The sequence below is a fragment of the Crotalus tigris genome, unplaced genomic scaffold, assembly GCF_016545835.1.
Source record: "Crotalus tigris isolate CLP2741 ecotype Arizona unplaced genomic scaffold, ASM1654583v1 scf7180000018477.2129921, whole genome shotgun sequence".
NCBI classification, from domain to species: Eukaryota; Metazoa; Chordata; class Lepidosauria; order Squamata; family Viperidae; genus Crotalus; species Crotalus tigris.
The window spans coordinates 1063240-1087460 of record NW_024097029.1 but is presented as its reverse complement, the minus strand read 5'-3'; the positions used below and the strand labels follow the sequence as shown (position 1 = coordinate 1087460).

The window sequence follows — 24221 nt, the reverse complement described above, 5'->3', positions numbered from 1 at the left end:
AGAGATTGATTGCGCTCCCCTTTATTAAGCCACTTTCACTAAGGGAGGTCTATTTTTCAAGTTCTAAGCGAAGCAGTTACGTCTGGCGGCTTAAGTGCAATTGGAGGAACTAACTTTTAAGCAAATCCGTGCAAATAAGGATGGGGAAAGTTAAGGGTGAGGGGTGTGTTAATATATCTGAGAAGCTGATGCAGAAAAAATTAAGCATCTCATCATGGGGGGGGGGCATGGCACGGTGGGCGTATTGTTGGCTTGAAACTGAAAGGAAGATGTATAATTTACTGGTATATACAACCCACTGATCCTATTACTATCTTCCCTGGAGCTCTTGTTAGTTTCAATGGGAGTGAGTGAAATTGACATGGACTTGTATTGCTGGTCATGTGCTCTCTCTCTTTCTCTCTCTCTCTCTCTCTCTCTCTCTCTCTCTCTCTCTCTCTCTCTCAGTCTCTCCCCCCCTTTCTTTCTTCTCTGATCTGAGATTCCCTTTTTGTTGATGTTGCTTTCCCTCTTAATTATATGCATGTAGGTTAAATGAATACCTGACGAAAAGGCCCACGTTTCAAGGCAGTGACATTTGATACTGGAGAGGAAAAGTGGCATTCATGAAAAGCAACCTTTGGAATTCCTGCTTGTGAGAAGAAGGAGAGGGGGAAAAAATTCCAATTCAGCTTTTTTGTGCTGCCAGCAAGAAATGATCAGTAGCACCAGTGTTTATGGTAGGTCTGTTTTAGAATCTTGTTTACTTTTGTTGTTGTTGTTGTTGTACTATGGACAGTGTTCCTTTTGTTTTTAAAAGAGCATGATGAACATTTCAGAGGACTTTGCATGCCGCTGAAGATCACTGTAACAAGGCTAATGATAAAGCTTTAGGTGTATAAATAAGATGTGGATATGTGGGTGTGCACTGTCTTATTGTATTATTTCTAATTTTCTGCTTTGAACAGACTTTTGTTCTGTCATAAAGCTAAAGTTGCATCTTACTAGCAGGTCACCATGAACACTCAAATAGGATGTAAATTAGTCAACTTGCTCACTGTAAAAGGAGGAGGGGGGAGAGACAACGCACACAGTTAAAAGCCTTCCTATACCACTACGGTTTCCTGTTTATTTTTCAAGTGTAGTTACTATTTTTTCAATTGAGGTCTCCCCCTTTTCTATTTTTTCCACTGGGTTTTAGATGAGGATAATAAAATCCTTTCTAGGGATCTTCTAATAAATGCCTCTGTTTCCTGCAAACATCCCCCCCCCCCCAGTCTTCCAGTTTAATAACGGCCTGTATATTTTCTATCCTGTTTTCCATCTGGCGGCTTGTCATTGCTGTGCTGTGCAATGGAAAACCATCAGATGTTACAGGAGACTTGAATAATTATTCTAAGAGGAGATATTCTATTTTTTTAAAAAAAAGAGTCATGTTAGGCATGCCTGATGAAACAAGGATAATTTGAATATACCTGCCCAGTGCAATGCACACAAGGCCATTGGTAGAAGCCCAGGATTTTGAATATACGTTTGGGGAATTTGTGCCATGGGGGAAAGGCCAAGAATATATCTGCTTTTTAATAGGCCAAATTAGAAACAAATAAGGACTAGGGTAGAAACTCATGGGTATCCGTTGGGCTGATGCTGGAGCATGGACTGAGTTGGCCATTGATTTTTCATAACAGCACAACCCTGAGCTCTGCATTCAGTTCAGAAGTAGTTGCCCAGTAGGCCGTGCCCATAAGCTAATGCTAAAGGTTTCTGTATATTTCCAATAGAGTAAAACAGAATTGCTATCATAGTGGAAATTATCTATCTATCTATCTATCTATCTATCTATCTATCTATCTATCTATCTATCTATCTATCTATCTATCTATCTATCTATCATTTGGAACTTGTTGCCTTTCAGATGATCAATACAGCAGGGTTTATTTTAGATGCAAATAATCAACCCTGACTCATTTTCAATGGGAAGGGAATGAAAGAGGGGAGAGCAGAAAGGCACAGCTCTCTCTCTCTCTCTCTCTCTCTCTCTCTCTCTCTCTCTCTCTCTCTCTCTCTCTCTCTCTCTCTCTCTCTCTCTCTCTCTCTCTCTCTTCCCCCCCCCTTTTCCTAGAGCTGTTGGAGAGAATGTGATTGCCAGATGGGAGATTTCCCTCTGTGATGTTAAAGCTGTAATATATATTCACAGCAGATTGGACCTGCTGCTTGTGATGAGGGTATTACATTTATAAATTTTAAATCGGGAATTGGATAGTACGCTGAGAACTGAAATTGGATGGGGTGAATCGTTGCCACTGTTTAAATGCAGTTCCCGAAGAAGGAGGATGAGGAAGATGATTCTAACAGTAGTAATAGGTTCTAATCATGCCTGGGTGCTGCAGTTTTGTATAGTGTATGGCACATGTGTACTTCGCCTCCCCCATATGTGTGCTTTTCACCCCATCCACTTCCCTGCTTCTCAGTTTCCTAATAGAATATCTTAACTTGCAGAGTGGTTGAGAAATTGCACCCGTCCTGGGGGGGGGGGGGTAGAAGAGAGTCCATGAGAGCTAACAAATGTAATCACTTCTACATCTCGATTATAACAACTCAACCAAATGCGTGGCAGCGGATCGTTGTCTGCAGATGTGCCTCATGATTATTTTTGTTTTGTGGAGGATGGGGGCCTGCCAGAGGCAAAACATCCAGAATCGGGAGCCAGTCACATTCCAGCAATTCTGCTGGTGCAAATTAAAAGTGTGTTTTGGTCAGGAAATGAAAGCTACTGTGTCTCTTTTGAACAAGTCATTTATCAAGGAGAACATCTATCAAACAACCACTTGTCACAATATATTGTGGAAAAAAGTTGGGAAAGCTGCCTTAAAATGTTCCTCCTTTCCTTGACTTAAAAAAAATGTATCCAAGTGCAGGGAAAGCTGTAGTAGATAGGATTTTTTTCTCTTAAAAAAACAACCAGTACATTCTCTTCTTACTGTTGTGATTTTGCGCTTCTTAAGATAAAGATGCATCTACTCTCTCCCCCATTATGTTTTTAGAGTAAAATTTTATTGTGTTGAATGTTAATAACTGAGATTTCATTTTCTATTGTTTTAATAAAATCAGAAATCATCCTTAAATTGCTTTCCAGATGGGGAGGGCAAGGTTTAGATAGAAGATTTCTGACTTCTGATAAATCTTTTCTAGTCAGTTGAACTTGCCAGGAAATGTTGTCACTGCTTTGTACCAAATCACACAGCCTGTTAAAAACACTTTTGTATAATTTCTCATTGACAAATGCACACGGGAATTCTTACTCTAAGTAGGAAGCATCATTACAGGTTATTCAGATTAGGAATCCCTTTGTTATTGCTATAACTCTGCACATAACATTATTTTCAAAACTATGTGGGATGTGAACTTCCAGAAAAGTTCTCAGTTTTCTTTGCAAGGCAGGTATTTTTTTGTTTGTTTGTTTTTAAATTCTGTTGAAAAGTTCCTTGAAATGGATTTATTCTGGAGACTTTTCTTTACTCTTTTTGGTAACTGCGAAATAAGAACTGTTACAATCTCCATTGCTGAGTTGCACAAAGCCTAATAGGAAGTTTTGATACTCATATATATTAGTGAACCATTCCTGCTTCATAGGCAGTGCAGTAGGACAACTTATTGTATGATCTTTCATGTCAAAAAGTGACTGCTGTGTAATCTTATGTGGACGGTCGTCACTCCTCCCCCTTCTCCACCCTCCACCAAAGCGATTATATGACAATAGAGCTGTATTGGAATAAGAGTGGGATTTGTATCAGTTTTACAGCAGACAAATTGGTGTTTGCCTCTGGATAATAAGCAATGGCTTCAGGACTGTTCAGGCAGATCTAGCAGGACATAAAAAAACGATAGCCGCAAACCCTCAGTCACCAGATCAATACAACCAAGGAACTTTTCTCCAAGTCCTTTCAAAGAGCAGACATTTGGTATGAAAGCTCAATTTATGACAGGGTATATTCTATGAACTTTACAGAAGAAGCAACAAGGTTATCTTTATGTTCAGATGCTGACTTTTATATGTAGTCATACTGCTTGGAAGTATCTCCTTCCACCCACCCACATGCACACATGTGTATCCATGCAGATTCTAGACAGCCCAACTTGAACTTAAAGAAACAGTTAAGGCTTGTGTCTAAAAAACATGTTGAGGAGGGAGTGGGGGATTGAGGGATGGGGGAAATAGGGAGGCTGCGGCAAGTATTTTATCTACTTTTACAATAATGCTTTTGGAGACTGGTTGTTCCAATTCATGTGTAGCTGTCAATTAGTTAGCTCTGTGTGTGCATGCAAGGAGTTTCTCCATGTAATGACTGATCTTCCTGCAGTCTTAATCATCAACTAATCAGCTAATCTGCTTGTTTAGGAGCCATTTTAATGATACAAAACCAGCATGATAGCTGTACGTAGGAAACTCTCTTGCAAGTTGTTTTTAATCCACTTGTCTAATCTAGTGTTACCAGATCAGATAAAAAGGAAAATATGTTGCTTTGCCTTCAATTAATAATGCAATTAAAATGCATCCTTATTATGAAACAACAAGCCCTGAAAACAAACAAAAGGCAACAGTTTCTTTGCATTTATTATCTTCAAAATAGAGGTGGATGTATTGACATGCTTTTTTTTTTAATTAACTGGAATTTCATAATGATTTTAATGGGAGAAAATGGGCATTTTATCTGGGCATTTTGCAAAGTAATGGAGCATTTTTGCTGTCAATAGGCACAATGAACCTTTCCATCGGGCACCAGCTTATTTGCTAGCTATCCCCCATCATTAATGAGCAAAACAATAGAAACAAATAATAACATTTAATTTCGAATAGCCAGTTTTCGCTTTCTTTTTCCGCTTCCTCTTCTTTTGTGAACCAGAAGCTGAACTAATCAGTGGAAGTTAGTGATAGCAAAGTAACTTTGAGTCTATTGATTACTCCTCAATTAATATTTCCTTTATTCTGAAAGAAAGCAAAACAATAATTTGCATGTAGTTATTAAGACCAATTGCCTTTTAAAAAGTACATCTATCATATGTTTTCCCCATTACCAATGAATAATTATGCTCTGATAATCAAATATTTTAACCATTATGATGGTACCTTTCCTGGAAATAAGCCTGCCTGGATTCAGTGTAATTTAATTTCTTATTGTATATATGAGATTTTTTTTCCTTTTTTAAAATACTACTATATTTTGTTTCCCTTTTTTTGAGCTATAACACACTTTGTACAATTACTATTGTTAAGTTTTATGTTCTTTCTGTGGTAAAGTGCAATTCTGTGTTTCTCTTACAATAAATTTTACATGGAATATAGTTTCTTGGAATTTTTAGATTTAAGCAGACAAAGGGAACTCTATTTAATTAAGAGTTCAATGTTCTATCTGTCTATTCAGAAATTTAATTTATTGTAGTTAAATGGGGTTTACTTCTAAAATATTGTATTAGCATCATTAAAAAGAATAAAAGCCCTAAAGATAGGGTTTACAAATGTAAACTCCCTTCTAGTTTATAGATTTCCATATATCATTAGACTATATATTAAAAGGTGTGTGGATGTATGTAAATATATGTACCTGATGACAAATATTCAAATCATGATTTCTACATAAGAACTGAATTATGTGCATTAATGTTACTACTAAATATAAGCAAATACCCAATTTGTTTTTCACAAAGAGAGGGAGGAAAAGAAAGGATAAAACTTGTCTCTTTTACGCCAGGCAATAAGTATAATATATAAGTATATTATTCTGTGCGGGGAATATTGTAATCTTTCATGGCCACAAAGCCTAAACTTCCTGAAAGGATAAATTAAAAACCTGGAGCTATCAGTCTAGCAGAAGAAGTGAATGATTCTAGAGGTACAATAGTAAAAGTCTAAATACCTGTTGATTTAATCAAGGAGAGTAACAAATCTTCCCCCAAACCAACTGAGTTTGGTTTCTCCGATAAAATATTAATAGATATTTGTAGAAAATAAAAAATCACAATTAAAAATAACAACACAGGCATAACAGTTGTTCTTGTTATAATGTGAATAAAATTTCTCTGCCTCATCGTAACACCTTGTTTTTGCAGGGCATTTGAGAACAGGGTATTTCGGATTACAGTTTGTCCAGCAATATCAATCATGGTTCCAGCCATACGTTTCATGTTTTCTTTTGAGGATAAATTGTATTTAAAGTGGAAACTTTGAAATGCAGGAATAAAAATAGTATTGTACAGCAGAGAAATGACTTATTGGTCATACAGAATCTCTGGTGTGGTTTTAGGAAGGTCTATTACTTCAATGAGTTTATGTGCATAAACGCACACATGACATGGCTTCTTCAGTGATTTATCGGAAGTTGTCTATCTGTGTTTGTCTACCCACGGTCCAAATTGCAGATTGAGCAATGGCTTGTTTGAGCAATATAATTTAATTTCTTGTATATTTCAATCATATGTGTATGTTATCTGTAGTAAGATGTTTGCTTAAACTGTTTTCAATGATGCTACATTAGGATTATTCTATTAAATATTAAGCAGCATGCCTACATTTTTCCTATTATTGTATTTTTGCGTATGAGGATTTTTTAAAAAAGTATTTAATTTAGACTTTAAACAAGAAGCCTGCATTTCTCGATATGGTTAAATCTAAATAATTTAATTATCTTTAAAACACCTAAGCTTTTGCAAGCTTGCAACCTATATAGGCTCATGACAAGTATGAGCCTATACGGGTTGTGTCCAACCATCTTTTTGCTTTGCTTTTAAAAAAATAAGATAGAAATTATTTGGTAATCATTCAAATCAAAATTTCACATTTCTGCATGTTGCTTTTGTTATTTGAAATTGTTCTGGAATAATTTGAAAGAATCATTAAAGGTCAGCTGGAATTAAAGGTAAAAGGCTGTGATTATCTGAAAATTTGCTTATTTGAGGGCTCAGGCTGTTGATTTCAGTGATTGCATTTCTGGAAAAATGGTTCTAGAAGCAGGTTGCTGTAGACCTTATTTTTTTTTTCTACTAGCACTCACACCTTTGAGTCCTTTTGTGTATTCTACCATGCGATCACAGTCTGCTTATTGATGTAAAGTGTAGTGCTGTTCCTCTTTTCTGGCCATTATTTTGTTTCTCTCTTCCCCATCCCAGTTCTCACCAATGGAATTGGCTTTTGCCACAGAGAAACTCATAAAGTTTCTGGCGCTGCAGAAATAAGGTTTGCTCTCTAAAATATCATTGTGATAGTTGAAGTGAATTAAATATCAAGCAACCTTTTTGAGGGATAACTGAGACACCTAGGAAATAATCTGAACACATTGGAAGGGATGCCATTTATTTTCAAAAGAAATGTCTGCCTTCCGACAAGAAAGGCTCCATGGAGAAGCGGGGGGGGGGGGTATCAAAAGAGGCAACCTGGTTCTTTCATGTGTTTGAGCACTCAGGTACTTACAGGATTGTTTCTAAGAAGGGGGAAGAAATGATCCTGTTTTAAATGCCTTGTTTGCATTTGCTAGTCTCATTCTATATGAAGAGCTTTAGAAATAAACTTTCCTAGACATTGGGCTTAATTGATAGATGCACTTCTATCATATGCACTTGCAACAGCCTAAGTGAGCTACTTAGCAAGTAGTTGAAAGAAATAAACCAGTTTCCCATAATAGCAGAGAGGTGTGTGTGTGCAAGGAGGGGTTTTATATTCCACTACTTGACTGCAGGCATTATTTTGTCTTTCCAAAACAAATACAATATTTTCTTTGTCCTAGTTTATTCAGCAGCAAGCCGGGCCTATTGTTTTTGGTGGAGTAATAGTGGATTGCACCTTTAGTTCACAAAAGTTGCTATCCTGTGTCTGATTAGACCTCAAGAAATCCTACTGAATTCAGTAGGAGCAGCTTCTGAGTAAGCATGTATTTGAAGGATGGTTATAATGTTCACCTAATTCATTGGCCTTTCCCTTTCCTTGAGCGGCAGGAACAGTACAGAAATCCAGCAGGAAAATCTTTACAGATTAATTTTTCAAACAGATTTCCTACTTCTTGGAAACTTGCTTACTTTCCCCGGCAGGTCAATTTTAAAGATGCAGCAGCAGAACCAGAAGAAAACAGGGCAACTGTATGGGGACATAAGATCCCTGTTATAGGGAGAAAAGACACTGAGTGACACAATGCTGTAGTTCAGGTAAAAAGCAAGCTAGAAAGTCTGTGGATTAGGAAATTAATCATAAAGGGTGGTGTGTTTTAACAAGGCAGCACATAAAAATGGACATTGCATTGGAAATATTTTGTATTTTCCCACAAAAGGATTTGTGGATAATTTTCTTCAGAAGAGTGAAGATTTAGTGAAGATTTAAATTTGCCTTGCCACAAATATAATAACCTCTTTGCTTTAGCACAGGTTGTAATTTATCAACTATTGGAATTACTCTGGAGTAAGTGAACTGAACATAGAGAAGGAAGTCTAGATTTGAAGCAATGGGTGAAAAAAATGAAACAACAAGAAACATCATGGAGTCTTTGTTTAACCCTGTTATTTTTGTATTCTTGCTATTGATACGCTATGCTCTTAATGTGGAATAATAACTGCTAAACCCTCCGGAATTCGTAAGAGTCCTTGCGTTTTTCCACAAGACTCTGGTATGTGTAAGGTATGATGTAAACTATCCCCTGCTTTTGTTGTTGATGTTGTTGTTATTATTGTTTCTTCACTTCTCCCGAATTCCTTTGCTGTCATATGGTGTAGATTTAACTGGCTCATTATCTCATAAGCATAAAAGGAAGCCATGGAAAGGAAAGTACTTGTTAGTGATGTTGTTTTAAGCCGGAGCTGTTTTGATGGGTGGGGGCTTTTTCTGTGTGCTATTTGTGTTGGTCATATTTCCTTAAAGGATTGTCTGAGTTTGTTGGTCGAGTTTGGTTTAGAGACAAAATGTACTATATTAAAAAGTCTTGTGCAATGCAATGTTTCTAGAGGCCCAGCTATTTTCAATAGCGAAAGGGAGTTTCGGCTAATTTTCTAGAATGGGTTCTAGAAAAATGAATGACAGTCAGGTGCCTCCAACATTACTTGAGTGCACTTGCTCTCATTTCACCCCCTCTACATCCCCCAAAGGTTTTTCTTGAGTTTCTCTAGTTCTAAGAAATCTGCTTAGTAGCAGGATGTAGTTCTATTTCTTTATAGACCTTTGCATTTGATTTGTTCACGGCATACTCTCCTGTTGAATTTTTTTTTTCTTCAGATGACATTCTTTCTCTCTTAGGCATAAAAACATGGATATTAAAACTGTTGTTTCTTTAAAAATGCAGTTATTCTTCTAAAGAATCCAGATGGGCAGTGGCCTAAAGTTGCTGAATGAGGTTTTCAGTGGAAGGTCCCCACAGTCTTAGTCCATACTTCATTGACTCATATAGGGCACTAGATTAGAGTACAGTAATTCCCTCCCCCCCATATCTTTGCTGCCCAACTAGCAACAGCTCTGTGCATGGAGAGCATGCTCCTCTATTCATAGGAGAAGGGTTGTTATATAGGCTGCTGTCAGTGAGTGAATGCTTCAGTGTTGATACTTGCCGCATGCTTTTGTTGTGGAAGAAAGAAAAGGACCATATGAAATCACTATTTTCACAGATGTTTAAAGGACTTTAGTCTGGACAGGTTCAGGCCTATGTCTGCAGTGGATGAGAAGAAGGGAGGGATTGGGTTATCGTTGAAAATGCTTTGTATCTTCAGGTTTTTTTTTTTTTCCTGTGAGCTTTGGGCTTGTCTATTTCTGTGCATCCCTTTGTCATGCTCAGCGATATAAGCCTACAATAAATTGAAAACATCATGGTTGCCATTGTCCATTTCTGCCTATTTTTAAGGAATATGCACGGTGGATAGAGCCATCATTCTAAGGACATTTCAGTTCTGCATTTATGAGATGCAATATGAAGTCCATAAGCTTAGGATTTATGCAAGTTGAAATCCAGGGAGAGACCAGTAAAGGTGTATGTTTGATTTTTGCAACTCTTCCTATGGTATCTTCCACATCTCTCCTGCCCCCCTCGAATAAAATTAAGAGAGCTGGCTTCAACAGGAGTATCTAGTATATAAATAGAATAAATTTAAAAAGTTAAATAATGAAGAGCCTCTGAATCAGCAGTGTAAGTACTTCTCAGACTAAAGCAATTATTTGGCTTCTGTCTTTTTGCTAGTTTGTAAACATGTGCCTGATCATTTCCAATTATTTGCAAATTTGGCATCGTAACATTTTCTATAATAGTGGTGGTAATAATAACATAACCGTAGAAACAGCAACAAAGAAAAATGCTATTGAACTAAATAAATAACCTGCACTGGTATCTTGTACACTCTACAAACAGGAACAGTAGAAGTGTTTTCTTCTTTGAGGGAAATGCTTTGTAATTTGCAAATATTTAATGGTAAATTAAATGGCAAATTAAATGCATATGCAAGTGTTTACATGTTATTTTCCCTACAGTTCTAAACACTGCAAAATGTAATTCCTTAATTTGTCTATTAAACTTACAAATAAGAAACCTTAGTGATTACATAGTTGTTTCCCAACTGTACTACTGTATTTTGTAAGCTATGAGCTAAAGCTGCCGTCTTATCTCCACTTTTCTGGGTCTTTGGGAGTTGGTCCCGCATTTTCCAGTATCCCTTTAATGCCCTCTCCTTGTATCTTTATTTCTTAGTAACGTTTACTGGAATTCACTGGGATTTATTTTAAGGCAGATCTCCTACAACTGCAACTTCAGATGGAAAAGTGGACGTTCTTCTTCTTTGCTGACTTAATGTGCATAAAAAATGTGTGTTGCGATGTGCAGCTAGACTGGGAAGAAAACAAAACAGCCCATATGCCAAACAGGATGGGTGGGTCTTACATTGCCTCTCTTAGCTGAATAGGATATATTTCAGCAGGTGACTTTTTCCTCCTTTACTACTCTGGCTCCATGATGAGAAAAAAAAATTGGATAAATGTAAGGCAGAGGTGTTTTCCTTTTTTTCCTCAAAAAGCAGAGTGTGCTCTGACAATCAGGCTGCTGCTTATAATGTTACTTTGCTCTCTGAAACTTCCTTTTTCAAATGGGCTTGACACTAAGTCTTGCTGAATGTGCATCTCAGGACAAATTCAACTGGGGAAAAATGACTTAAGCTTAGAGAAAGGAATACAGCAATTATTTTTAACCAAGTCAAGTATAGTTAACATGAGATGAGGTGAAATTGTTAAACTTTTCCTTATCTAACAATGCCTTTTATATATAAAGGTTTCAAATGTACAGCATCCTGTGAGGAAAAATAAAACCATTATCCCATTTTGGGATAAAACATCCATGCATGTAATCATACTATATTAAGTAGTCAGATTTGTGGAGGGCAAAACTGCACATAAGGGTAGCCATATAGGAACTGAGTTAAATTTCTGGTTTACTTTTTAAATAATTATCTTTACAAACATTTAAACAGAGAAACTGTGTTACAGTTGTACAAACATTTCTTGGTTGTTAGTAAGGCCAAATCTCTCACAGCAAATAAATATTAGGAATTTGGGGGGTATTTCTTCCTTGATGGAAAATAGAACTTCTTTGACTTTAAGGGAGAATTATAAATAATAACTTGAAATAAAAATCTTTTTCCTTCTCTATTTATACCAGATTTTCCCCATCGGGCTGTATTAGACTACAGTTCCTTAGGCGGCGCACGGATGGATAGTGTGTTTACAATATCACAGATCTGAAGAATGCTTAGTAGGAATGTTGATTTAAGCAAAAACATTTTTTGCTTCTTATACTACACTAGTGATGCAGTACCGGTAGGTATGTGAGTGATTAACAAGTCGGGCTTAGTCTGTGGAACTCCAGCTTGAACATTGGTTCAGCTCATTTCATTTCATTGGCTGATTCTGGCGTAGTCTCTCTCTTTCTCTCTCTCTCCCCCCCCCATCTCTCTGTCTCACCTGTTTTAGAGTGTTGTGAAGATGAGATGAAGTGATGAACATGCCTTTGGAAATATAGCTGTAGTTGGTTCATGTGGTTTAATAATGTTTGTGATTTGATTATTATAATTCGTATGCAATTGTAAGATTATATGCAGAGGTTAGAGCTATCGTATACTCATACTGGCTATTGATTTTAAGGCTGATTTCCTTGGAGAGCGGGTGGGTTATATGAGAAGCTTCAGCATGTGAATTCCTCACTCGCAATGGCAGACATGTACAGCCTCCAGTGTAAAACCGTTCAACTTCAGGCATAATTTGGAAGATGGAATATTATGTGTAACAGTATGGTGGAATCTGGGCTTCTGTATACTTGTGGGATTAAATCTTTCAGGATACTGAGAGGCAACATGCCTAGGTTTTCAAGAAGTTTTTAAACTACTGTTACATAAAAAATGGGCATTTTAATTTGTTTTGTTATATTTTCTCATTGACGTTTGCGCTAAAGTGTAGCATATTTGAAACAAGAAGCTTGGAAATCATAAGCAAGAAAAATAAAGCTATGGGCTAGTTGTTTCTTTTTAAATTTAATTTGGGGAGGAGGTTTATTATACACATATGTGACCAAAAGACCTAAAAATTACTCCTTTTAAAGAAAATGTCACCTGAATCCTTCAGAATCAATCTAGACCTTACCAAATCCTGGAATATTGTATACCTTATATACTGTCCTGGTATATAATGGAGCTAAGTTTATAATGCACTATAGCATGATTTTTTAAAAAAATGACTCTAAGAAAAAATAAGTTTGTGTTAATTGCTAAGATTATTTATTCATACTCATCCTTATATTTCATTCCTGTTTATGTTAATATAAAACGTTACTGGAGATTTTCAGTTCATCTTTTCAGGGGATGTCCTGAAAAATACAGGATACAATATCCAACCCTGCCTTCATCTTTCTATTTTGTTTCCTCTACATTCTTCTGGATTTAATAAATGGCGTGAATTATTTGTGATTTTTTTTTCATACACATGTACAAATTCATCCAACACACTATAGCTGTACATGCAGTCCTCAACTTACAACAGTTGATTTAGTGACTGTTTGAAATTACAACAGCACTGAAAAAAATTGAGTTATGACTGTTTTTCATACTTAACGACCATTGCAGCATTCCCCATGGTGATGTGATCAAAATTTAGATGCTTGGCAATTGAATCTGGGTTGCAGTGTCCTGTGGTCATGTGATCACCTTTTGATAACCTTCTGACAAGCAATGGGGAAACTAGATTCAGTTAACAACAGTGCTACTAACTTAACAACTGCAGGGATTCACTTAACAACTGTGGCAATAAAAGTGGTAAAATGAGACACAACTCACTTAACAACTGTCTTGTTAGCAACAGAAATGTTGGTCTCAGTTGTAAGTTGAGGACTACCTGTATAAATTGTTGCTTGACCACTTGACTAGGTCTTTCTTTGGAACAGTGCTTGTGCCTAGAATGTGGTATACTTTTTAAAGAAATGGGACTTTGGCTTTCAGAAGTTCTATTAAATGACACTTGTTGTACTTTGATATGCTTTATACAATACAAGTGGTCCTTGACTTATGACCATTTGTTTAACAATGGTTCAAAGTTACAACAGCTTTGAAGGAAGTTATTTACGACCCATCCTCAAAATTATGACTGTTGATCCACTCTACAATCGTGCGATTGCAATTTGGGTGCATGACAACTAACTCATATTTATTGATTACAACATCTTCCAGTCATGTGATCACATTTTGCGACCTTCTCAGCAAAGCTTCCAACAAGCAAAGCCCAACAGGGAAGCTAGATTCTCTTAATGATTATGTGATTCATTTAACAACTATGTCATTCTCTTAGTGACTATGGTAGAAATGATTGTAAAACCAGATCCGGTCACATGATGACTTATGAGGGAATTCTGGTCCCAATTTGGTTATAAGTCAAGGACTACCTGTAGACTAGAAAATTAAGAGGCCCAGGAAGAACTCATTTAAATCAGTTGTGGTTATATTAAATAAAATCCAATCATATTTCTTTAAAAAAACAACTGAGATTTCAGTACACCCCCCTCCCCAAGGCTGAGCAATTTTAGGGCCATTTGTAAGAGGACACCTTTGGGGAAGAGCAGCTCCATCTTATGTTTGGGTGAAGTGTCTCCTCATTCTGCCCTGGATCATATGTTTCAGAGGCACTCTGTTGCATGCGCTATAGCTCTATTGTCAGAACCAAGGTATGTGATAGCTAAATCAAATGCTGGTGAGAACTGCCCATAGATCATCTTTCTAATTTTTCTAGTCTACTTTGTCTTTACTTGACGATAATTCCTTCTTTTCGTTTTAAAAAAGCATGGATATGTCCATGGAGCTACTAGACACCATTCCTGATTTGAGGGCAGTTTTGTTTTTCTCCCACTCTTCTCAGCATTCTTCCAAGAGAGGACCCACTTGCTTTGGCCAGAGATCTAAAAAGGATCCCACAAAATCAAATTGAGGCACCTCATGTGTCCTTAGGACTGCAGTTTCTTAAGCCATCTCCACTGTAAATGTATGTAAGTTTATGATATTTAAGATAAATTCAAAAAGGGTTGTTGCTAGGGCTGTTCATGCTTTAAAAAAGTTTGAAAAAAGTACTTCAGACTGAGAAGAATTCCAGAAATTCTCTGCTCTTTGTTAAAGAAGAGGCAGCCATTTTTCTGACTGCCTATCTAGTCTGGAAAAAAGAATACTGTGCCTGCTTTAAGAAATTTGCATACTGAAATTCTTGGGAATCTTAATGTAGCCATAACATTTTTAGACTCATTCAGAAGCCTGGGGTGGAGTGGGGGGAAACAATGGCTTTTTTAATTGAAGGAATTTAAAAACATTTTCAGACCCCAGAATCTTAGTTTAATTTTTGTTTTTTGTTTTTTAACTGTGGAATCTCTGAGCAAAAAGCAAAGTTTTAGTGAAAGAAAACTGACTGAATGAACTTTTTTTTTCTTAATTCTGTAATGGCATCCCATCAAGTTGCCACAGAACCCGTGGGTTCCAAGCAATACAGTCTGAAAAGCTTTAATGAGTAGCAGAGGAGTGCTGAACTGGCAGAGGGCCCAAAACACTTATTTTTTTTCAAATTATCTTTGAAAGGTGCACAGCCACATTAGTTAATGTTTTATTGCAAGCAATTGAAAAGAGGGATATCGGATCTCAGAAGCTAGAATGGTGTTTCATAGGTGGTCAATCACTGTTTCATATAGCAAGCATTTCTAGTGAGTCATTTAATTTGAAAGAAGGCTATACGTTGAATAATTTAAAATAAGTGGAGAAATACCATTGTAATCATAACAAAGCCCTATTCCAGCATTAACCCAGTTTTGGATTGAAACACTAAACTGCCATTTGCATAGTACAAATTGCAGAGCTCAGTTTTTGGAAGGATGTTTTTGTGCATGTACACACTTTTAGCTTACTTTTCCATGTATAAACGTTTCCTAAAGCATATATTTGAAAATTCTGTGAATATGTATTTATAGAGAAGGGATATCAAAGTGAAATGTGGATCTCCACATTTCACATTATTTATAATGGACATTCTTCTTCTTTTTTTTTTTTTTAAAAAAATCACCTTAGTTATGAATGCTATCTAGCTCCATTGCCATTAAAATGCAGTACCTATTACAATACTTCCATACAATTTTTTTTCCTCTTTGAGTCTTGGTTTAAATATGTTTTCCAAAGAACTAGGTAAATTCTTTCATTTTAATGTTACAACATTGTTTTAAGGTAGTCCTGACATGTGATTCATTGCTCCATACACAAATATATTCTAACCTGATAACTGATATTCATCTAGTCTAGTAAAAGAGCAAACCCAGGACTCACATAATTGGGGTTTGGCGGCAACAATGCTCTCCTGCTGTTTGCTTTTCTAGCAAGTCCTTTTAAACCGTATGTTGCCTCCAAGCCTAAAAAATTCATTTATGATCAGTAGGCATAGCTTCCGTGCATTTGTTAAATGTGACTGGCCTTCACCTACATTGGATAGCATTACATTCGTTATTGTACTTTTGACAGCTCTGTAACCAGATATGTGTGTTCCAAGCTCTTTCCTTCAACATTGTCTTTCAAATGGGGCAAGATTAACTAAAAAACGGTAATTCTGTGTGCCTGTATTTATGAGTAGACCCCACTGAATGTAATACTCACATCTAAGACTAAGTATGAACACTACAAGGTCAGGATTTGTTTGGTGATTAAATAAATTTACTTAAGACAAAATGAAATGGAAATGTAGCCTGTGTACAGTTTGACTCTGCAGGAGAGAAGAGTTTTTAGCAAAGCAGGACAACACAGTTTTACTATTTTGTCAGCATCAGAAAAGACATAATTTGGAGAATAACTTGGTTCAGTTTGTGGACCAGGTGTCCTATAGCTTCCCATTATCAACTAGCCTTTTGTCTTTGGTAATGCCATAAGAAGAGTCTTACCAAAAGAAGAGTCTTTACAAGAAGATATGTATGCATCTCTCTTTGTAATGGTTAACAATCAATAGAAAAAAAATTACCTGATCTTCCAAGCCCTACAGATCTTCCGATAGTGTGTTAAATTCCAGGTGTAAAAATTTGAATAAAATCTGATTAATGTGTCGAATTGCAGCTCCAGGGAAAGAGCCAGCTCATGCGACCAACTAATTTCCCTTCCTTGCTTCCCAACTGATAGACACGCTATGGGTCATGAATCAGTGCTCCAGCTGAAGAAGAGACACTTCCAAAGAGAGACTGGAGAGAGCAGTTCACCTCTGAGTCAACAGATAGACATGTGGGGAAACCCTCTGTCCTGGTTCTGGGTTTTCTTTACTGCTCCTTTCTGCAAAATAGCTTTGAATAGCTGTGTGTTTCCATGGTACAGAAACATGAGCCAATGGCTATGTATGGGGAACAGGATGACTAGCAGAATGACTAGAGCTCTTTTGAATGAAAGAATGAAGCAATGAATGAATCAATAAATAAAGTAGATGTTATCTAATAATTGAAAGAATGCTGGCAAGAGAAGGAGGTATGACCAACTATCATTTATAAATAGGAGACGACACATATTTGTGGTTGGTGATTTGGCTCTAGTGCAGTGGTTCCCAACCTTTTCTATACCATGCACCCCTAGAACATTTCTGATATATTCTCCCACCCCTTACAAAAGTTCAAAATAACAGCAACGAATTATGCATATACACTATAATTTTGAAATTTCTAAACCCAAGTTTTTGCACCCCCGGAATATCGTCTTGAGCACCCCCAGCTGGGAACCCCTGCTCTAGTGATTTAGATTACTATAAGGGGTTATTAAATGGCAGGGACTTGAAAACAGTTCAAAACCAGATATTTGTCCAACACAGGATCACAAGATTATTGACTAGAGTTGGATATTTTGATCACATTTACTTGTACTCCAGCAGCTGAACAAACTTCTTTCTCCAGCAGGATGGCTGTAGAGTCCAAATGGATGGGTTCTATGACGGCCTTCCTGCCTGGCAGACTGGGTAAAAACTTCGGCCACACCCCTTCCTTTGGGCGTGACCCCAGTTTTGACTCAGTCTCGAAGCCTGGTAGAAGTGCGAGAAGCAGCTCTTAGGAAAGAAGAGTTTTCACAAAGAAAAGAATATCCTCTTCCAGTTTTTTTTTTTTTTTTTTCCTCCCCTTTTTGCAGCAGGCAGGGATCCCGGGCAGAGGAATAGAACACCGACGCCTCCCAGCCAGGATCGTCGGAGTGGTGAGAGGATCGCCAGGGCGGTTAGCCAGGGGGGCTCGGGCCGGTCAGTGGATCTTCCGCGGATCCCGCCAAACAGCTGTTTGGCGCGGGGACATTTCCCGGACCACCCGCCGGGCAGCTGAGTGGCACGGAGGCCACTCGGTCCGGCGGAGGAGCTGAGGCGCCGTTCAGCGCCAAACAGCTGAGCGGCGCGGGAAAACAGAGCGCTGATCAGCTGAGCGGCGCGAGAAGCGCAGCGCGCCCAAACCGACCGGCAGAGCCTCAGCGCCGTTTTTTCTCCCCCAGCGGAGAGGCACAGCCCCCTTAAGGACAAAAGAGCCATTCAAGCCGGTTAATTACCCTATTGCTGGCTATTAAAGACCCGCCATTGTTGGAGCCTCGTGGCTCATCCGGCTACTATTGGGAGGCGGGGCTTCCTCCCATTCGCCATTTTAAACAAGCAGTTTAGCCGCCGCTTTTTTCCTTTACATTAAGACACTTGGGCAAGAGGAAGGAAGAGGAATAAAAGATTAGAACCTCTATCAGTTCTGAGCGTGGTCTGCTACCACAGCCACAGACCGGGGGAGAGAGAGATATAAACTGTACTTTTGTCTGGACTAGGTGAGGAGGTGAGGAGGAATATTTTTTCTTTTCCTAACTGTTCCTATAGTGACCTTTAGTCACTGCCTTGCAGGATCTTCTGTCCAAAGATTCCTGTCTGTCCGGCCATTGTTTGTATAGGCAGAAGAGGGCACAGCCCCAAGCATCTGCATCTGATCTGCGTATCTCATTCCCCCTTTCCAGGCATTGCCTACTCGGGGTGTCTGGCACAATGGCAGACAATGTCTCGTATTCAGTCACACAGGTCCCTCAATTGTCCCCCCCACAGCAACAACAAAAACGCAGATCTTCTGAATCAGAGGTGGGGGGGAAGAAGAAAGCTAAAACAAAGCACCTTTCTCAGAAGGGACAGTCCAAAACGGCTGAGCGAGAGGCTTTGAGGAGACATTTGGCTTTAGAAAGGCAAATTAGCAGAGCACAGAGAACCAATGTCAATGGGACAAATTTGGTTTCCCCTGTCCCAGGGGTGGCACCCAGCACAGAACCTACTGCCGAGGAAGTGCTCAAGACTTGGTCTCCTCCTGGGGAAACTGAACAGTTAGATTCCTCCAATCCCTCCTCACCAGCTTCTTCACCCGACCACACTCCAGCGCCTCACCCCAACGACAAGGCGCAGGAGAACATATGGTCGGCACAATTTCATGCATTCATGCAGGATGCATTCTCCCAGTTCATGGCTTCTAAGGGGCAAGTGGCCTTTCACACACCCCGTAAGGGACGGGCTAGGCCGCCCCCTACCAGCATCTCTGAAACTTCCTCTCAATTGGGAGAGGGTGACTCAGTAGACCTGGACATGTCAGACATGCCCCTCTCGGAGGACGAGGAGACCGCACCTGAGCAGGCGACAAGCTCTGGCCTCTTTAACCCAGCGCTCCTAAAATCACTCCTGATAAAGGCAGTTTCCACAGTCAACCTAACATCAGTACAGGATGAGAAGCCCTCAACAAGCAAGGAGGCCAATCCTCTATTTGCCAAAAAGGTTCCACAGGATAAGTACATCCCATGTGCGGAGGTCTTTATGACCACGCTGGAGGAACAATGGTCCTCACTTGCGAGCCCACCGGCACCTAACAGCGCGGAAAGAAAGCTTTTCAACCTATCTCCCTCCTTCTCTAACATGTTAGAGGTTCCCACTGTAGATAACCCCTTGATCTCATTATTTTCTACCTCCGCGATTCCAGGAGACATGGCGGAGGTCTTGAGACCTGAGGAGAAGAAATTTGAACACTCCCTCCGGCGTTCCCATATGGCCGCAGCCTGGGCGGCCAGAGCAGCCACTTCATCATCATTCTTCGCGAGGGCCAGTATCATGTGGCTGAGGGAACTGCAAGGCACGGTGCCTCCAGACCAGGTCAGAGTACACCAAACATTGGCCAAGCTCCTCGCGGCCTCTCAATTCGTGTCTGACGCTTCACTGTACGCAACAAAGTATGCGGCAAGGTCCATTGCGGCCACAGTGGCCTCGCGAAGGCTACTGTGGCTCAAAAATTGGAAGACAGACCTGAGGTCCAAATGGCGTCTTTCGACGTCCAAATACAGTGGAGAAGCCCTGTTTGGTTCCATTCTGGACCCACACGTCAGCGAAGGCAGAGACAAGAAAAAAATCCTAGTGCATCCATCAAAGAAGTTAGACAGGAGAGGCAGTCAGGACTTCCGGAGACAGGGCTCCCGCCCAGGAAGCCCCTGGGAATGGAGACAGCCCTTTCGATCAGGGCAATCCTGGGACTGGCCCAGAGGCTCACGATCCTTCTATCCGAGACAGGATCGAACCCAGGATCGCCAAAGCCCGGGAGCCAGAGGCCAGTTCCAGTCCAGACGCCCATATAGGGGAGCGGGAGGCAGATCCTTTAAGCGTACCAAGTGACGCCAAACAGGACACTCCCATCGGGGGTCGGTTAGGAAACTTCATCGAGGTCTGGGAGCAGACCACCACCGACGCCTGGGTCTTGGAAACGATCAGGCATGGCCTGACCTTAGACTTTTGTTCTCCCCCACCAAGCCGGTTCATCAGATGCCCCATCTCCAGAAAGGTACACAAGACGAGGCTGATAACTTCGGCCATAGCTCACCTCCTGTCAATTCAAGCCATAGAGAGGGTACCAAAGGAAGAGGAGGGAAGAGGATTTTATTCCATCCTCTTCGTTATTCCAAAGACATCAGGAGGGTGGAGAGCAATATTGGACCTGAAGGGCCTGAATCATTTCATAAAGTACAGGAAGTTCAAGATGCACTCATTGAAGTCCATCCTAGCCAGCGTCAGGGAAGACGATCTATTATCCTCAATAGATCTCACAGAGGCGTACCTACACATTCCCATCCATCCCAGCTACCGGAAATTCCTCAGATTTACCTACGCGGGCCGGCATTACCAATACAGGGCCTTACCCTTCGGACTATCTTCAGCACCAAGGGTATTTACCAAAATCCTAGCTGTAATAGCAGCCCATCTCAGGCTGATGCCGGTTCGCGTACAGTTTTATCTGGACGACATCTTGATTCAGTCCAGATCTCAGGAACAAGCAAGGGCAGATCTCAAGACCACGATCCGAACCCTACAGGGGCACGGATTCTCGGTCAATCTAAACAAGAGCCACCTCATTCCCTCAAGGAGACTGCAACACCTGGGCGCGGTGATAGACACGTCACAGTGCAGGGTATTCCTTTCCCAGGAGCGACTGATCAGCATATCCAAGCTAATCCACCAAATTCAAAAGATCAGGAGAGTGCCCTTGCTACAACTCTCGAAGCTCCTGGGGAAGATGATATCTTGCATGGGCATCATCCCATGGGCAAGGCTCCACTCGAGGGAGTTGCAGTGGTTCCTCCTACCCTACCAGAGGAGGAACCTCAGCACCTCCAGCAGGAGAGTGCCGGTACCAGCACAGGTGATGAAATCACTAAAATGGTGGCTATCCCCCATGACACTCAAGGGGAGCATATTCAGGGAACCGAACAGGGTCACGCTCACGACAGATGCGAGCCTGTTCGGATGGGGAGCCCATCTGGGGACCCAGATAGCACAGGGCCAGTGGGGTCAGAAGGACCTGTCACACAGCATCAACTGGCTAGAGCTCCGGGCCATACACCTGGCCCTCCGTCATTTCTCACACCTAGTAACGAGGAGGCACGTCCTCGTGCTTACAGACAATGTAGCAGCCAAGGCGCATGTAAACAAGGAGGGAGGAACGAAATCAGTGGAACTAATGAAGGAAGCATTGGCTCTGTCTCGGTGGGCAGAAGCCAATGTGAGTTCCATCAGAGCGGAACACATCTCAGGGGAGACAAACACCCAGGCAGACTCCCTGAGCAGAGCCAAGGTGGACCAGTCGGAATGGCGTCTGGACCCGGCTCTCTTCGAGGAGATCTCCCGGAGGTTCGGACAACCGCACCTAGATCTATTTGCCAACCACAAGAACACACAGCTCCCCAGGTTCTTCTCCAGATTCCCGTCCCCGGGATCGGAGGGAACGGATGCTCTCAGGTGCCGGTGGCCGGCGCAACTCCTGTACGCCTTCCCACCACTGCCATTAATACCGGCAACCATACGCAAGATGATCCTGGAGGGCGCAGAAATGGTCTGCATTGCCCCTCACTGGCCACGGCGCCCGTGGTTTGCCGACCTCGTGGACCTTTCGATATCACCTCCGTGGAGGATCCCCCCGGACAAGGTAAAACTCAGTCAGGGCAAGCTTGTACACCCAGATCCCCAGTGGCTACAACTAGCCGCTTGGCATTTGAGCGGCAAAGCTTAACTAAACAATCTTATTCTGCAGGGGTGATATCGATCATACAGGCATCACGAAGAGCGTCCACTAATAGGATTTATGACGCTACGTGGAAGGGATTTTGTAGGTGGTGCGCTTCGCTTCACCTAGACCCGACCGCAGTATCTATTCCCAATATCCTAGATTACCTACTGGAGGGTCTTAATAAGGGCCTGTCAGTCAATACTATCCGCAGACAGATATCGGCCCTCTCAACTGTACTCTCCTGCGACAACTTAACTTCCCTAGCACAGCATCCAGCTATTAATGCCTTTTTAAAAGGGGCATCTAACACAAAGCCCCCAGTCATACACAGGTACCCGTCCTGGAACCTGCCTAAGGTCCTTCTAGCCTTGACATCAGCACCCTTCGAACCTCTTGAAACATGCTCACTCCATCACCTATCACTGAAGGTAGCTTTCCTTGTGGCAATTACTTCAGCAAGAAGAATCTCAGAACTAGCAGCACTGTCAGTAAGGAAGGATCTGTGTACCTTTTTCAAAGACAGGGTCGTTCTTAGACCAGACCCGACCTTCATTCCGAAGGTAAATAGCATCTTTCACAGATCTCAGGAACTTTCGCTTCCTGATTTCTGTCCAAGACCCAAACATAGACTAGAACACAGATGGCACAAGCTGGACGTGCGGAGAGCGCTGTGTTTCTACGTGAAACGCACCTCGGCTTTCCGAAAGACTGAAGCATTATTTGTGTCCTTTCAACCAGCAACTATGGGAAAGAAGGTATCTCCTTCCACCATAGGCAGGTGGATCAGAGCCTGCATAGCGCAGGCCTACGTCTCACAGGATTTGCCAGCACCCACTCAGGTGACTGCTCACTCAACTCGGAGCGCAGCTACATCTGCGGCGTGGCTAACGCAAGCTCCGGTGGAAGAGATTTGCAGGGCCGCAACCTGGTCCTCACCTTCGGTTTTTATTCGACATTACCGTTTAGACTCCCTAGCAGCAGCAGACGCGGCTTTTGGCAGAAGAGTTCTTCAACAAGTCGTATCTGCTCAGAGTTCGGTAGCCTAGACATTCCCTCCCAGGGGGACATGAGGGCTTTGGTATGTCCCATCCATTTGGACTCTACAGCCATCCTGCTGGAGAAGGGGCGTTGTCTTACCTGAACGCCTTTTCTCAGCAGGATGATGTAGAGTCCAAGCCCACCCAGAGGATAGGTCTAGGCAGGGTTATAATAAAGATATAATAAAGAGCTGCAAGGTTAATTCCAACAAAGTTTCTCGCCTAAGTCAAAACTGGGGTCACGCCCAAAGGAAGGGGTGTGGCCGAAGTTTTTACCCAGTCTGCCAGGCAGGAAGGCCGTCATAGAACCCATCCATTTGGACTCTACATCATCCTGCTGAGAAAAGGCGTTCAGGTAAGACAACGCCCCATTTCAAAACCCTATGTATTTCGAGAGGATTTTTTTATTATTTTTAAATATCCAAATGGCTTCAGGCTACGTAATCAAAAGATGATCTTCTCCAGATGTGGCAAAGTGACTCTTGAATGGTGCTTGAAGTTCCACTGCCAAAAATGAGGTAAGATTGCTAAATACAGGTAGGGCTCGACATACAATCATGATGGTATCTGCCCATTATGGTTGTGAATCAACCCAATTTTGTGGCCTTTTTTTTGCAGTGGTTGTTAAGTGAACCACTGCAATCACTAAGTGAATCCAAAATGAACACCACAGTCATTAAGGAATGGTTCACTATGGACACAGTTTTGCCAAAAACGAAGTAAGTGCTGGTTTTCAGCAATATCATCGTAAAATGCAATCATGTTGTCCATGAGACGCTGCAAACAGCCATAAATGCAGCTGTGTTACCAACCTCACCAAGTTCAGTCATATGACAGCGGAGGGATCTGACCATTGGAACTTCACATCCAGGTGGTAAGTCCTCTTTGATGGCTTGGTTGTAACTGTGAATGGTTGCTAAGCGAGCAGTTATAAGTTGAGGATTATCTGTATTAGGTTTTTTAAAAATTGTAGCACTTTGTTACGGAATACTCTCCCATGATAAACTTTCCTGGCACCAAATGTGGATGATACATGAAGACCAACCTAGGCCTGGGACAGGAAATCTGGGACCCTTTGCAGGTTACCCAGGACATCCTGCTCTTTGAACATACAGATATTGGGGTCCCT

The 24221-nt window shown here is 40.9% G+C and overlaps 1 protein-coding gene across 3 annotated transcripts in view; it reads left to right on the top strand.

The window, feature by feature from the left end:
- FIGN (fidgetin, microtubule severing factor) overlaps nucleotides 1-24221 on the top strand; it is a 147632-nt gene that overhangs the window by 1443 nt on the left and 121968 nt on the right. For all 3 annotated transcript variants that reach the window (XM_039352781.1, XM_039352783.1, XM_039352784.1), the window contains one exon: nucleotides 530-719. In XM_039352781.1, the coding sequence (XP_039208715.1) occupies nucleotides 695-719 (25 nt within the window). In that variant the 5' untranslated portion in view covers nucleotides 530-694. The remainder of the gene's footprint in view (nucleotides 1-529; nucleotides 720-24221) is intronic.